The sequence below is a fragment of the Podarcis filfolensis genome (genome assembly GCF_964270895.1).
Source record: "Podarcis filfolensis genome assembly, chromosome: 1".
Lineage (NCBI taxonomy): Eukaryota > Metazoa > Chordata > Lepidosauria > Squamata > Lacertidae > Podarcis > Podarcis filfolensis.
The window spans coordinates 71,643,903-71,661,338 of NC_139604.1; the positions used below are offsets into that span (position 1 = coordinate 71,643,903).

The 17,436-nt window shown below is 39.5% G+C and overlaps 1 protein-coding gene across 4 annotated transcripts in view; it reads right to left on the minus strand.

Moving 5' to 3' along the window:
• KIAA1549L (KIAA1549 like) overlaps positions 1 to 17,436 on the minus strand; it is a 138,646-nt gene that overhangs the window by 33,327 nt on the left and 87,883 nt on the right. For 3 of the 4 annotated variants that reach the window (XM_083595167.1, XM_083595165.1, XM_083595164.1), the window contains 3 exons: positions 13,343 to 13,533; positions 10,350 to 10,477; positions 9,077 to 9,100 (listed from right to left, as the gene is read on the minus strand). In XM_083595167.1, the coding sequence (XP_083451293.1) occupies positions 9,077 to 9,100; positions 10,350 to 10,477; positions 13,343 to 13,533 (343 nt within the window). The remainder of the gene's footprint in view (positions 1 to 9,076; positions 9,101 to 10,349; positions 10,478 to 13,342; positions 13,534 to 17,436) is intronic. The other variant, XM_083595166.1, reaches the window with a different exon arrangement.

Here is a 17,436-nt window from a genome sequence, read left to right on the forward strand (position 1 = left end):
TGTATTTCCCCCAGTCTGTGGGTTATTCAAATGTAGAAGATGGGAATTCTCACACTCATCTATTCCGCCAAATACAGGGCTTCTCTTTGTCTCTTACATTCCTGGCTCCAACTACAAATCCTCCCTTCCAAATCACAAAACAGAGCCTGCTCACATGTGTAAAGAACTCAACGTCATAACTTGTTTGACTTACAGCACAAGCCTAACCATGTCTGATCAGAAACAAACCCTACTGAAATCAATGGTGTTTACTTCCAGGTGAGTTTAGATTTCAGCCTTTGTTAGCTTGCAGTCAGTGGGCTCTTGTGTCTTTCTATACAGTAGATTTCTATGAGAGTCAGGGAACCTGGGTTATGTTTGTATCAAATTCCAATTTTTGTCAATCACCAGAGCAATTACAATACCTTCTATCCCCACCTCTCTCATTCATACATACATGCACACACCATAATGACATGGCGAATACATGAGATAAGAAAGTTCTGACACAACAGAATGGATTGTAGAATTTAGATTGGGTGGGGAGGTCCATTTTTAAATCCACATACATATCCATTTAAAAGCCCTCCAGCAAAAACTGGACAAAGAAAAACTGGACAAGAAAAGGAAAAGGTTCCAGAAAGCTCTCTATCTGTTCTGCCTATTTTCTATTTGTAGTGAGCTGTTCTTTTTTTCTTTTTCTTTTCTCTATATGGGGAAGGTGTTCAAAACAATATTCTAATATTTTGACTGATCCATTCTACCACCTTGGGAACCTTTGACTTCATTATGCTACACAGAGACCGAGCACATGTGATTGAAGATAAGTTTGACAAATGTTGACATTCCAAAAACCCTGATTTGCCCAATTTTTCACAGTTCATCTGTGATTGCAGAATGTTTAGATAATGTTTTGTACCTATCAAGTTCAATTTTAGCTGTATTTTAAAAAATAAACTTTATTCTTACAACATAATAGATGCACCTTATTCTTTTATGTTTTTATCACCCTTCTCTTTGTCCATGTTTTTTTTTAGATTGAAAGCCTGTAAGGTCTGAAAGTAGTATACTTAGGTGTAGGTGCTATACAAATAATGAATATTATTGTACCATTATCATCATCTTCATCACTACCATCACGATCTAGGGTGCTTCACTCTTGGAGAAACTTTGACACAGTGATGCAAAATCCTTTTATTCTGGTTTGGGCAGCTACCTGAGAAAGTTAATGGAACCTAATGGAAGAAAAGAAATCCACTGGATTTCTTATTAGCAGTATTGGTAGCATTTGCATGTGTGGAAGACAGATGTTGGCAACTGGAAAGTTTACCCAAGACAATAACATGGGGTAGGCTCCAAGGAAGAATTTAAGGGTCACAACTCAACCAAATTATGTTAAGATATTTATAGAGTCCTTTCTGCTTCATTTTCTGTTTAGAAATTATACAGTCCATTTGACTGGCAAAGTGCCAATTAACACTGAAAACTGCAGGATGGGTGGGTGGGTGTTTTTTGGGGGGATTCCCTTTCAAAAAGGCATGCAATTTCAAGGGCATTGAATCTGTTATAAATTCTTTTATGAAAACTTGCAGCATAATAGCATTTTCTAAATTATTTTCAGACTTTGTTTTACAGCAGAATTCTATATATATGTCTGCTCAGAAGCAAGTTGTATTGAGTCCAATAGTGCTTACTCTCAGGGAGATGGTTACAGGATTGCTGCCTTATACTCTTATACCATTTCAGTTGTAGTAATTCATATGACTACTAAACCTGGAGGTCAGCGTAGTGATCTCTGGCCAAATCCATTTATCAGAGACTGTAGACTAAGGGGATGATCTGATGTTATCACTAGGCCTATTCTTAAACCCATCAGAGCTACTTTGGGGCTACATTCCTGTAAATGGAATCTTAACTGTTGTAACTACCATAGTCTTCAACATACATTTGTTGACAACCACAGAAACTGAAAAGTACTAGAGATCTCAGATGCTGTTATTCATTCACACATTATTTCACTCACTTGAATGACACAGTTCCCATGAGTGCAAAAAAGTATTCACCGCAACATATGAACAGATTATATTGGATAAGGGATAAAGAAGAAAATAACTATGTCAAGGCAGTAGTCCTATAAAAACTAAAACTGCAATCCTAATCCCATTAACCTGAGATCAGGTCCCACTGAATTCAATGGGATTTACTTCTGAGTAGATCTAGTTAGGGCTACAACTACCTTGAGAATTCAGTAAACATGTACAAGACTGGGCTACACTTCTTTGGGTATAAAATGACCAGACATCACCATGACATTAGTAAACACATCCTAATAATGTGTTTTATGTGTTTCCTATCCTGTTCTCTAAAGACTTGATTTGAATCGACCACATACATAATAAGCAAGCCCAGTTCCTTCATCTAGTCAGAATCCTGCTCTTTGATTTTTTTTCAACATTATATGTCATGTTTCAGCACAAACTTCAAGCTAGCCTTAAAATACAGACTCAACACATATCTTAAGAAGAAAACAACGCCAAAATTAATTATTTAAATGTGAGAAAATCTGAGCCTTAAACTATGATAATACTGTATAAGAAAGCTGGAAAAGGAATTTCTCTCATCCTTGGAACAGAATACTTGTTCGGTAAATGTCACTTAAATTACAAATCTGACTTTATTCTTGTGTTTCATCTCACTGACACATGAGCGATAAAATCAAGATGTGGTTTACAAATGTTGGCAAAGTTAAGCTGTCATTTAGATGGCAATGAACTGTAAGCAAACACTGTGGGCAGTTTTATGTTTGGTCTTATCTATCTCTTTCACAGTGACTTCACAAAGTTTGCTCAGAAGAATCTGATTAAGCTCCACAATCATCAACATGTAAATCACCAATAGGCTCTCACAAGTGCATGGAGCCTATTATGGGGCTGGGGCAAAATACTGGATTGCCCACATTCGCCATAATTTCACAAAAAACTATCTTGACAGCAGAAAGTACAGCATGTTCAGAATTTTGAAATGTACTTGAATAGACTACTGCAAACTTAATTCTAAAGGCCTTCACTTAAAATTGTGGAGCCTTAATGAGTTTTTTTTTTATTCCTATGGAAAAACATGTTCATCTTTATGAGGAGGGCAACAGCTGTTTGTGTACGTTGCGTATTGTAATGAAGGGGGAAAGGGAAACAGCCTTCAGCTAAAGCTATTATTTTACTTTGCTTGTACACGGCTCTACAGTGTCCTTTTATATTCATTTCATCCTCCTACTCATTTCCAAAGCACAGCAACACTAACCATTTACTAGAGGAGGAAGGAGCTAGTTACTATAGAAACTAAAATTTCACTGAAATATTCTGCATATTGCACTGGCACTTTTCTGTTGAGATTAATCATATTTCTAAAAAAGCACTACCTCTTAGGATTGCAGAGAGTCTCACGCAGCCCACCCCATCTACCTACAACTGATAGAACAAACAATCTGAGATCAAGGCGTGTTGGTGGAGAAGGCAGCTAAGCTGGAAAGGCTCTCAGGCTAGCCTTGGGAGCTCAGACACCACATGCACAGGTTTCAAGACCACGTGACACTGTTCATCGAAGTGTTCTTTGCTGTTTCCATGTGTGTAAATGCAGCAGGTGATAAAGAAACCCTTGGAAAATGAATTTGCAAACACACACCCATTAAGGATCATTAAGAGCCCTTGTGGGTCAGGCCAGTGGCCATCTCATCTAGCACCCTGTTCTCACAGGATGTCCTAAAAGGTGCCTATAGGAAGCAAGGCCTGAGCTGCACTCTCCCCACTCCCAGCAACTCATAGATAAAGGGATACTGCTTCCAGCAGTGGTGGGAGAACTTAACCTTATCTTCCATGAACTCACCTAAGCCTCCCCAGCAGAAGCAAATTCCGTATTTTAATTATGTGCTCTGTTTGAAGATGTGCTTCTTTTTATTTGTCTTGAAACTCCCAACATTCAGCTTCAATGGGTGATCCCGAGTTCTAGTATCCATGATAAATGGATAAAAACATTTCTCTACACCATGCATAGTCTTGTACACTTCTATCACATTCTCACTTAACTTGCCTTTTCTCTAAATTGAAAAGTCCCAAATGTTGCAACCTTTCCATACTGGGAAGTTGCTCCATCCCTTGATCAGTTTTGTTTCCAACACTTCAGTATCCTTTGATGTGAACTGTACACAGTATTCCAAGTGTAGTATAGATCTGCATTCTGATATTGGCAGTTTTATTTTTAGTCCCTTTGCTAATGATCCCGGATATGGGATTCACCTTTTCCACAGCAGCCACACAGTCTTCATCAGGTCACAATCTTCTTTGAGCGACCCTACAACCCTAAGGACTTGTTCCTTGTTAGTGACTGTCAGCCAAGAACGCATCAGTGTATACGGGAATCTAAGATATTTTGCCCCAATGTATATCACTTTACACTTGTTTACAATGATCTCATTATTTTAGTACTCATTTATCAAGTTTGGAGATACCAATACCAATCTTCTGGGGACTTTATTTTCTACATCCCTCTATTGGGAGAACTGTCCATTTCTTCCTACTCTCTGGTTCCTGTTCTTTAGGCAGTTACTGATCCATAAGGGTACCTGCCCTCTCATTCCATGACTACAAATCTTACTTAGGAACCTTTGGTGACATACTTTATTGAAAGCTTTTTAAATGTCTATAGACACAATTATTGTCTGCCAATGACTCAATGCAAGATACTGCATAACTCAAATTAAAACCACAGGTACTTTTCATCATAAAATCCTTTGCTGCTAATTGATAGCATTTTCTTCCTCAAAACAAAAGGTATATGAGAAAACCTTCATGAATGATACCTCCACATGAGCAGGCACCAACATGGAGAGCCCAGCTCACATGTCATATCATCTGACTGGTGAAAGGTTGGGGGAGAGGAGAGAGAGAAAGAGACGGAGATGCATCATTCCTCCATCACGCAAAAAAAGTCCAGAAACAGAAACTTTGCCAACTCTATATTCATTGGCCAGGATTAAACTTAAGCTACAGCAGCACATCCACGAAAAGGAACACAATTTTTAATATTATGAAGAAGCACATTCAGAATCTGGCTGTAGCAAACATTGCTCTGTCTTTATTAGCAGGAAAGTGAGCAGGAAAACACAGTGACCCGTGAAGACGTGATCTATAAAAGACAGTGATTTTAAATTAATCTTCTATTAAAAATCCTAACAAGCAATTCTAACAATGAATAGAAAGTCATCTCTCCCAAAATGTTAAGGGTGGTGTTCAACTAAATTGCCCAGTAGCCCAAGGACCTCAGCCTATGGAATGGAACTTCCTATCCCTCCCCTTCCCTAATCTTCTCTGGATGGTTGGGGAGGGGGGAACCTAGAGCAGATCTGGAGGGGGCATGGGAAGAAGAAGTCTCGTTGCACAGGCCAAAGGCCTTGTGCCAATGAAACAGCTTTATTAGCTACATCGCTTGGCCTTTCAGTGAAGTGTTTCTTGAATGTACATTTCAACTGTTTCCTATTTGTGTGCTTATCTGCACCTGAATGAGGGACGCTTTTAAGCAGAGCTGCACTAAAGTTTATACTTTAAAAGTAACCAAAAGTTATCACTTTCCTCTGTTAACTAAATGCCAGAAGAACAGATTCTAAAATTGGTCTGTTACTATGACAACTGATGAACCAATCTTAACTTTGAGTCTGTATCAACCAAAGTGAATAACAAAGAGATTCTGATTTTGAGATCCTGCATTTTCTGAAATACATTAAAAACTGAAAAAAAATACATTAAAGGCTTAGCAAGATAGCTAAAGTGTGCTCCAGCTTATACTTTGCTTCTTGGGTCTTGCAGCTTGCTAATAAAGCTGTGTACATACCATACAAGTAAAACACATTTGAAGCCGATACGCCCCCAAAGAATCCTGGGAATTGTAATTTGTTAATGGTGTTGGGAATCGTAGCTCTGAAAAGTATAAACTAGTTCTCAGATTTCTTTGGAAAAACAAATGTCATTTAAATGTATGGTGCATATGCAGCCTTATATTTGCAAGAACAACCTTATATCTGCAAGAACAGAACAAAAACATGGTGGTAGCATTTGGTCATGCAGGAGCAAGGCCTACCTAGGGGCTGGTGAAATCGCAGACCAAGCAGGGGGACAAAAATCACCCCAGAAATCTGTCTCCGGTTATCTATGTAAGGTCATGAGTTCAGATAAAAGCTGGGAGCTGAGCAGTAGGAGAAATGGCAAGGCGGTACGAAGGTAGACCACTGTAGACTCTGGTGTGCATGGCGTATGTGTGTGGCAATGCGGTGATGCAGGAGAAGCTTTCCATCCTTCTTGCACCACGACACAAAGACTTGCAATTTTTTGCCCTTCCTCCTCGCCTCACCCTCACTCTAGATGCATCGGGTACTTGGGTCATGTAAAATGTAGTAATTTCCAATGTGACTATTGCAGTAAAGTTATTTTGGGGAGCGGGGGGGTTGGAACAGGACACTGGTACAGCTCCTTGCCAATGGCGCAAGGGACGCTAGGTACGCCTCTGTGCAAGAGCTCTTTTAGAACTTTCGTGCATAAGTATGAATAAGAATAATGAATTTCAATGGCAGAAGCTCCACACAAGCCGCTCTTACCATTGAAGTGAATGAAGAAGCCTGTACATATGTCACCAGTGTCACAGAGGTCTGAACCTGGCCATACACTAGTGTAAGAAGGCAGCTAGATTGAGACCTTCAGAGGCCCTAAGCCAGGCATAGGCAAAGTCGACCCTCCAGATGTTAGCTAAGGATGCTGGGAGTTGTAGTCCCAAAACATCTGGAGGGCTGAGTTTGCCCTCAGCCACTAAGTCGCAGTCAAACAAGTATAGTTGCAATTTTCAGAACAGCGGAGGACTGTTAGGAATTGACAGCACAGTGAAAGGCTAATGATATGGGGGGGGGGGTTGCAGCACATTCACAGTCACCTAGAAAGAGTTGCTAAACGCTAGTAGGGCTGGTGGGGAGATTTAATCAAACGGTTCCTCGTAATGCACGCTGAAGCAAAGTATTTTGCCACTTGGATAGTAATTTCATTAATAGAGTCTGACAAAAGGAGGGAGGTATAAAAATTATCAGGTCTGCCTGGAAATTTAATTAATATAGGTGAAATCTATAAAAGAGCGAATGCTCTAAAAATATGAGGAGTACAGTAGCACACACTGAACTGTTTCAATACCCAAGTGACAAAAACAGACATCTTGATTATAAGAGATGGACCAAAGTAAAGACTCTGCAATTTTCAGGAATTTCTAATGTATAGTCAGCTGGAACTATGTTTCTGCTACAGTTTCCAACTGTAGACCATGGCCTGAGTTTTGTCCTTGTGGAGGGGCTACGTTTTAGATTTGTTGTTTAACTGTGTATTTAACTCTCAGAGGCCCCAAGTTTGATAGAGCTGAAGGGGTGATTCAACATCAGTAACAAAAAGAGAACAGAAAAATGGGGGAAGAGTGTGCCGTGGGGTGTAAGGAAGTCTAACCAAGTTCTGATTTTTCGCATGGTGACTATTTTGAAATATCAAATAATTATTTAACAAATTTTGTGTGTGTGTGTGCACGTCCCTGCTTTGCTGGTGCCCTAAACATAAGCTTAGTCTGCCTACTGAGTAATTCTCCACTGGCAAGAAGCTGCTGAGGCTAGAACTGGGAGCTTTCAGTTCTATGTTCTATATGGTAAATATCAGAATTGCACCTTCATAGAATGGTAGAGTTGGAATGGACCCCGAAGTCATCTCTTCCAACCCCCCTCAGAAATGGTTCTGAATATTTAGTATTCTCAAACTATAAGCTGGCCCTCCTGGACATGAACGGCTATAAGAGGCTTCGTGTTTGGCCCAGAAACTTGCTGGAGCAACAAATTTCTGGTTCTCAGGTCAATCTTGACAGCTATATTAATATGAACATGCAGAACTTTATAAACAATATTCAGGTGTCTTGCCTCTATATTGCTTGCTTGATCTGCATGCACAGCAGGGCTTACTAATGTGGTACTCTGGGTACCAGTGAGCCTATCAGTACCTCCTATGGAACCTGCTAAAGGTCTCAGTATATGGGATATCCCCTCAAAAATCTATTATGCACAAGTGATTGCTTGCTCTTTCTGCTCAGTTTAGTCTGCATTGGTTCGGTGTCTCATACATCAAACATCTCCCCTCTAACATGCCCACCTTTCATTAGATACCAGGATTGGACACCCACTCTCCCCCCAGTTCTGAACAGAGAAGAGGGGAAAGAACTGCACTCTCTGAGCAAGTGCAGTGGTGGCTGATGTAGCTGCCTTTTCCCATTGATGATAGGGCTGAAGTTGTGGTCCTGTCTCTTTTCCTGGTCTTTTAGATGTGGCAACCAGTATGTCACACACATAAAGCAGTTTTTTTTGTATCACACCACCATGACCCTTCCCAGCAGCCATTTTGTGACTGGTGCCCATGGCACTTTCTCAAAATTACCATTGGCCCCCAAAGCCTGGCAACCCCTTGATAAACTGGAATCCAGTGAAGTTACATGAGGTTATGTTGAGTTCTCCCTTGCTCAAGGGGGCTAGTGAGAATGGGAGGGGAGGAGGCCTCTCAGTGAGACGTTTTTGAGAGGGGTGAAAAACATTTTGATAGGAAACACCACAGAGTCCTCTGGGTACAACACAGAGCACAGTCTCTAGCAGTGTTTTCAACCTGTGAGTCCCCAGGTGTTGTTGGACTACAACTCCCATCATTCCTAGCCAGCATGACCAGTGGTCAGGGATGATGGGAGTTGTAGTCCAACAATATCTGGGGACCCACAGGTTGAGAACCACTGCTCTAGAGGCTTCTGTGTAGACAAGCAAATCAAGCCGCCATTACATGATTTTTTCTGCCCGCAAGCAAAATACTTCACCGTAGTTAAATTCACAGAGCTGGGTTCAAATACATGGATTTCTCACCCACCCACACTCCTTATAGCGAAATACTGGTTTTAGCAGCCATTATAGCGATTGTAAAGATGCATTAGAATTGTAGCAATTATGAATTGAATGAAATATTAGTATAGTTTTAATTAAGAAACTAAAATCTCTTACCAATTTTCTTTGAGGATTTAAAACCTAAATGTCAAAGAAAAAAGAAACAAAACAGAAAATAACATCCTCACTAACATATTTAATACAGACAAGTGGACAATAAATGGTGTTTCTTCAATACTTTCAGGAAGGATTTTAAAAAATATAATCTGTGGGAAACAGCATGCCGTTTTCTTTCCAATTGCTACCATTTGCTAGTTCCAATGTGATTCATGTGGATTTTGATATCAGTCTTGCAAGCAGAAGATTTCATAATTGCTATAAATGCAGGAATCTATACCCACTGCAGGATTCATATTTTACAGTGTTCTCAGGGGACAGTTTACTCAGGGGACTACTACATAGTTCAATGGATCTTTTCCAGATTAAATGCTTTGAAGATGGAGGACAAACATTGATCCTAAACATCTGCAATCAGTTAAGTATCTTTAAAACCATATTTAATGCTGTTTGCAATGCAAGCTTTGTAAGTCTACATTAGTGCAAAATATAGTACGTTCCACATATATTTTTTTAAGATGGAGCTGCAAGTTTAAGATCAAGCCATTCACTGATAATCAGATAGCAAGAAATTTTTTAAAATGACTGATTTCACACATTAGTTAACAATACAGTATACAACATTCAAAACTCAGGAAGAGCAGTAAGCAAGCAAAAAATAAATCACAAAATGCTGGGAATTAATATCCAGTTCTCATTAACTATAGCTGGTACACTATTAATCACAAAGCCTACAGTTTCAATATGAAAAATGAGACTCTTAGGGGGTGCTCTTTAGCTTAGGACCTTAGCAAAGACAGAGAAAAAGGAGGGTGCCTAAAGAACAAAGAATCATCAGCACTGTGGACCACCACACCTTAACATCCAGTTATGCCTAATTAAGGCATCCTATCAGATCTGGGGGAATTGAAAGCCACACTGAAAACAAAACAAAAAAGGGCTATTTGCTATGGATACAAATCCAGGTACATGAATACAAACCACTGTACCCCATTTTCTTAATGTACTATGAAAATAAGCCAATGATTGCAACGATTCAAGAGACTGAACAAATATTGAGCTTAGTGATGAATGGATAGCTTTATAGAGCAGAGAAATGTGTATAAACAAAGAGAGGAAACACAGCTAGAGAGAATAGATGCATGGAGGGTTGTTATTTGCAGGGCATTAAAAAAAAAGAGTGGCTTGCAATACTGCATATTCTGTGGCAGCATATCTCCATGGGAGAAATGGCAGTTATACAGTAGATCTCTCATCAGGAAACATTTCTCACCATTTCTCTTTCTTCCCTCCTCTTTTGTCACTTTCTGCTGTGCCATTACTTTCTGTGGAGAGCTTCTGCCTGACTTGGGCTTTCCTGATTCGTTGCTGATGACAGAACCGTTCTCACTAGGCGACCTGCTGCAAGTAACCATAGCAACAAGGAAGATTGTAAGTTTCTCCTGCATATTTCTCATTTCAAGGTTATTGCATTAGCTTGGTTTGCATCGCTGACTTCTCAAGCCTGATTCTTATACAAAAAGAAAGATAAAAATGTTGCAATAAAGAAACACAATAAAATCAAGGAGGCATCCACAGTACATTTTCATAACAGCTCAGAATTTAGAAAGATTTCTATGCATTCACAATTGAATGCATCTCCTTTGCAAACTCACCGAGATAAAGGGAAATATTGCAAAGGACAAAAAGTCACTTTCCCCCCTATACAGAGGCCGTTAAAGCATTCTGACCGCACAACTCTTTCTCCTTGCACCCTTTCAGAAATATGGCTGCACTCTCATTCTGTTCGTCATGTATGGAGTCTGTATGCAGCTGTGTTTATAACTGCATAGTAAAAGAAATTGCTTTGCAATAAAAATTGTTTTATAGGCTCTGTATGAGGAGGAAAAAACCTTTTTTAGCCTCTGCAAGATTGTCTTGTATCACTGGACATTTAAAAAGAAGAGATATTCAATTGTGAATGCATATTCTCAATACAATTTTGCACACTTTCATGCACAGAATCAAAGTGCTGTAGAGTTGGAAGGGATCCCAAGGGTCATCTAGTTCACCCCCTGCAATGCAGGAACCGCAGCTAAAGACCTGTATGCATATACTGTATGGGTTAGTTTTGTGCACACATGTTTTTGAACAATAAAGCTGACAACAGAATATAGCAACCAACCCCTTCTAATCTAACCCACAAGCATCCACAGGAAAAACAAAAACAAAAAACCCTTCCCCCTTCCTTGTCCACAGAAGAAACACAGTAAACAATAAACACAAAAGAAAAGGAGGGTGGCAATAAGTCACAGCTGGTGTGTCTCTCCCCTTCCTAGTTTTGTAGAAAATTAGACTCCTCAAGTTTTGTAAGGCTGTTAGGGAGAGCTTCAAGTTACCATATCTATGTCTTTTAAGTGTGATGTGAGATGCAGTTCTAAGTGTTTTAGCAAAAGGCTTAGGTGATAAATGATAAGGATGCTATTTTTAAAGGGAAACTTGGTAGTACTATTACAAATGCATTTTGTAATATGAGATAGATTCCCTTAGTAGTATTGATATCAGAAGAAAGGAAGCAAATCAACGACTCCTTTATTGTAATGAGTTCTGGTAATCTACTGTCAAGTCAAGGAGCAATCACTGTCAGAGCATAAGACAAGGGCATTTTCAAATAAATATAAGACAAGTTTATCTTTATAATTACAGAATCTTTGGTCTGACAGAAAGTAAACAATTTCTACAGCTGTTAGGTAGCCTGAAGTCTGTGGTTAGAACTGATGCAGTAATTATCTGCAACACCTCCAAGGCATCATGGGACTGATTCAGCCGCATACCAGAACTTTAGGTCTGCACATTTAAGGAGGATTAAAGTGCTCTGTTGCCCCAGCAGAACTACTTCACTAATTAAAAAAACCCTGTCTGTTTCAGTTGGAAAGTGACAGGTAAATGCATTGAAAAGGTGTGGATTAATGGCTATCGGGAGGAAATGTAAACACCACACAAACAAATCAAGATGAATGCTCGCTGTAGTGTAACTGCCCCTCAAAAAATGCAGAATGAATGTGTAATAAAGAGTGGATATAATCTAACCTCTGTGTAAGCTTTGTGCAAGCAAATCAGGATAAATGTTCAATAAGCAGGTTCTCTGGAGGGGCTCCATTTAGCTTAGCAAAACTCTCTCTTAAGATGCTTTTAAGTCTCTATTTTCTGCAGTCTCTCCCCCCCTGCCCCACTTTAAGTCCTCACCCTTAACTGAAATAAATCAGAAGTTTGAGTAGAGAAACTATCTGGGCATAAAGCAGTAAATAAATTCATAATACTTCTGCACATTCTCTGTATGTTACACTTGCACCTCCTTCCCTTGAGATGCTGAAACTGAGTTTGCAAGATCCTCAGGAAATTTTGGTGACATTACTATTGTAAATTGCCATGATGAAATAAAAACAAATCAAATCTCTTACATCTCTATTGCGGAAACTATGTTATCTCCAAATATTCATCTTTCTGACAATGCAGAGAAGCCTGAGGTGACTGAAGACAAGTCTGGCATCTGAGGAGGAAAATCCAAAGAATGTCTCCAATGATAAAGGTGGATCTAGGAGAACTCACAAACTGTGGGAGGAATTCAATGTCACGCCGAGGCGATTGTTCCTTCAGGGCAAGTATTTTGGCTTAAAAGTAAGGTTATTCCCCTCCCCTTGCCCACAACGGTGCACTGCTCCAGGGGTTCTTCTGTCCCCTCCCCCCAGAGCCACTCTCAGGAGGCACCAGGGGAAGAGAGGAAGAACGTTGCATTGTGCAAGCAGAAGTCCCTGTACAGGGCTTTTGCTGACAGGACTCACTAGTTGAATCCCAACCTGTGAAGCTGTTCCATTAGAGGATAGAGCAATTCCATGTCCCTGGGCTAATGAACCACATCCATCTTATTTGACTTAAGTTTCAGTTTATCATTTGAACTAAGCAAACAAACAATTGCGAACAAAAAAATTGAGCAAGGCAGCTAAGTGGTTATATAAAATGGAAGGCCACCTAACAAAATGTAGAAAGTCACCTTTTGTTCACCAATATCCCTCGAACAAGAAGAACTTGCAAAAATATATTATAATAGTAATATTTTCTGTAGGAAGCCTAGCTAATCAATAAATATAGTAGTCCATCATCCTGGCTCCAATATCTCTACACACACACATGAGAAAGACCATTATATAGGCACTGTAATGGTTGTAAATTCCAAAGTAGGTTCGAATTAAGACTGACCAGGGTGTTCCTTCTGCTGTTAATACTTACCTCTTTCTTGTGTCATTGGACTTTGCAATTTTAGCAGTGCTTCCATCCTGAATAATTTCCCTCTCCTGAGAGGCAGGAGCATCTCTCACTGGAAGCGGCAGTACTACAGTCTCTTGGGTTACAGGCAAAACCTCATCTTCAGCTCCCTGTTGGCCCAAATGTTGCTTGGCATAGTCAAATCCTTGGACTGGCTGCAGGTACAGAAAACAAAGGAGTTCTGAATCAGATATACATTTAATACATTTTTAATTGTACAATTCAAGATTTAGCCAGAGATGCACATTGTATGTACCTAAGAGTGAAGGGAAAACTACTCATATTTATTAATGCTTTTGTGGAAACACAATTAATCAGAAAGTATCTGCATTCGTTTTTAAGTATTTTACTGTTGAGTCTAAACTACATGCCTTCTTTAGAACTCCTTTTTGTGACTCTGAAAGCATCATCCATGTTTTGGCACTTGTTACAAACCCATGTGTCTCATCCCAATACTATTCTTCTTGGTGGCATTTCCTTCTTTCTTCTTTGGCTCTGGTGACCCATGTAGTTTTGTTTACAGGCATCCATGACATGGATAATCATGGATGATAAGGTGGCTGCAACAGCCAACAGAATTAAATAGCAGTGTAGGCCAATTAAGCTGTGAGGTCAATGGAGGAAGAACATTGCACCAAGAATTTGCAGCAGCTTAGAGTAAAAAAGGGGGCTTCAAACTACAGAGAAACAATGTTTAGAATGGCACTATTTTTAAGCAGACAAATGATTATTGGAATCAAATCCATAAGAGAGAGAGAGAGAATGAATCAGAATATGGGAAAGAAGAAAGAAACAGAAAATGTACCAGCTTAATGTCTGCTTCACAAGTCATATCAGGTCAACAGGAGTTTTTTATTTAAAAAAAAAAAAGTCCAAAGTTTCTTAGACAGACACAGCAATCCCCCAAAGATATAAGATGGAAATGCAGCGGGAGATACTCTGACCTTGATGAAATCAGTGTCTTCTTCAAACACAGTTGCTTATATCACCCAGAACAAAATGGTTTTGAAATATTAAGCTGTACCCTTGTGTTACTCCAAAATATAAAGGAACAAATGTGACATTAAATGGCATGCCAAAACAATAAAGTCATGTTTCAAGCCTTTTGTATTAGCAACTTGCTGGAACATATCCATTTTTAAACTTTACAGATGGGCTGAAATTGTCTACTATGCAGAGCACCACCTGCTTTGTGTAAACATTAGCTCCACTTTTGTAACTTGTGACGATCAATTACATTCAACTGATGCATACAACATTTCACAGGTATACCATCTCTAAACTTACATATGTTGTATTTTATACATACATACATACATACATACATACATACATACATACTTGAATTCTGACTGAGTGGGGTCACTTCAAGGTACTTTGAAATGACTGAATCAGAGCAGCCATAAATGCTGGAAGAAGAGAATATAGATACTTAGCCTGAGGCCTTATGGCTGCCATGGGTCTGCCCTTCTGCCTTTCTGCTAGGGATAGAGGGCAGCATAGATGGCTCATAGTAGAGACATAAAATGGATTAATTTCAGATTGGTCCAGAATATGGAGGGTTTCAGTCCCATCTGAAATGGCTTCAGGAGGCAGACCTATGACATTAGATATTCAAATCTTATTTCCAATTTTGGACTGTCCTCCATCACCAATGTGAAACCCTATTACAATGTTTCACATAAACCGAGCTAGATGAACATTCCAGTGACACTTCTGTTGTCAGAGCCATTTGAAGGAAAAGCTCCAGTTCCATCTTAGGGGAAATTGTTAAAACACGTAGAGGGCAATGAGGACAACACTTGATGAATCCGTTGTGACATTTTGACTGAAACAATCAATAAGCAGAGCTATTTTAGAGTCAAACCTGTCAAGTGTCTTTTCATTCCTATCACAAATCACAGGTTTCCAATGAACCTGAATATTCTATAAAAACAAAAACAAAAGACCCTGGGTACAGCATGGGCATTCAGGAGGCACATTCAATGGCAAGCCAAAATTCTCCCGGGGGGGGGGGGGGGAGAGCGATAGATTTTTCTTTCTCAAAATGAAGTAAGACACTGAAAAATAACTACAGGGGAAAGTTTCTCACCTTCTTTCAATTTTTAATGCACAGAACATTTTTTATACAAATTAAAGGTTTTTAAATTCAACTGTCAGAAAGCAATCAATATGTTGCCAACTGTGCAATGAAACCCTTTATCCTTATTTTTTAGCCTCTCTAATTTTTGCAGTGAAACATGTCTCTCCAGTATTGGTCTCTACAGCCACAGCAGGCGCTGTAACCCTCCAACGGTTTGGCTTCACCCACAAAGGCGCACTCCTCGAGACTGACAGGTGTCAACAATAATGTTAAAAGTAGATTGCCCCTCCCCCAATGACATAATTGTGTTGAGAATGTCTTCAATTCTAGCTCACAGACTCCTGTTTGCAGAGTGTAGGGATTCTCAACACTAGACATCACGTTGCATATTGAGATTTGCCAGGAGAGAAGGAGATCCTCACAGGGTAGCTGCTTTCAGTGCCACTATGCATCCTCCATATCATATACTTTCACACTATATTCTGGACTGTGAGGATTATTATTTTTTAAAATAATAATAATATAATAATCTGACATAAAAGTAAGGAGGGCAAGCTTCTGACACTGAGAAACTCCTGAATAATAAAGGACTTCACATTAGAGACCTAATTAGGCTGGAGCTTCAATCTACTTCTGTGGTTTACTTGGCAAAACTGTTTATTCCATTCTGGCAACAGCTACGCAGGAATACAGTAATGGGGAGGAAATGTGTGAACTCCAGAAATAAACCACAAAAATAATTTCAGCATTGTAATGTGCCCACCAGTTCGAAATTTCGTATCACAATAGAGAACTGAAGCTGACTGAATACTGTCAGATGAACAGTTCTGTGAACATAAAAGTATGCAAATGCTCTTGCAATGGAACTCTACAGAAATGTACTCATTTAATTACATTAACAGCAACATTTAAGCCAACAGGCACACATTATCTGTCATAAGAGCACAGGGTACAGGGTACATACACCTGACATTCCTTGCCCTTCAGATATAAAATCACTGTCTCTAAAATCATGCCATGAATTAAAATGAACAGAGATTTAACACAGATAGCCTCTACATCAAAACATAAAATAATGTAGCTGAAATCCAACACATTCAATAGTCAACCCTTGCAATGTATTTCAGTTTCTATCAGGCAAAAAACCCTCATAAGTTTAACAAGGACAGCTGCCCTTATTTTGGAGAGCATGCTTATGTGCATTCGTTCACTTCTTCTGCCAAAAACCTCACTTTCCCCACTTTTCTTTTTGGTTGAACTCAGTTGACACAAATGTCTGTAAGTGTAGTACAGACCATCCTTATTGTTAAAGCAATCAAGGATGACAAAAGGATTTAAGAACTCTCAAGATCCTAGACTTGATCTTTTCCGAGTACATTCAATTTGCCCAGCTTCCTTTAAAGAGCTGTCCTTAACAGGACGGCCTGGGTGGCACACCAAATCTCTTCCCTCACCTGCTGCATATTGTAACATTTAATGCCAAAGGATTCATTACCCCTCTATCCTTTCAATAATTCGCTTAGTTCCATTCACAAAGGGAGAGTTCTAAAAGGTGGTCCAGCAGGCAGCCCTTCTGTGCAAAGAGCTGCAGTGCACAGGAGTCTCTTAGCAGCAGCAGGACTGCAGCACTGATTATGCAGTTCCACTCTCCTTGTTCCCCCTTGATATGTGAAATCAAAGCAAGCAGAGCAGAGCAAATAAAATAGAAACACTCCACAAGAATAAAAGCAGCAAGCCAAGAAGGTTCCTTTTCAGAAGGCTTGAAACGCTATATTTTGCAGAGCAAAGGCTCACAAATTACCCTCAGCAGCAGCAGTCCTAATCAATAGATTTTAAATATACACAGATTATAACGTCATTTCATAAGCATAATTTTAATAAACAAACCACTTCAGCCATATTCACAGAACAGATTTTTCATCCAGAAGGTTTGCAGTGCTCAAGTAGTTTCAGGCATTTTTGCAACTAGAGAAAC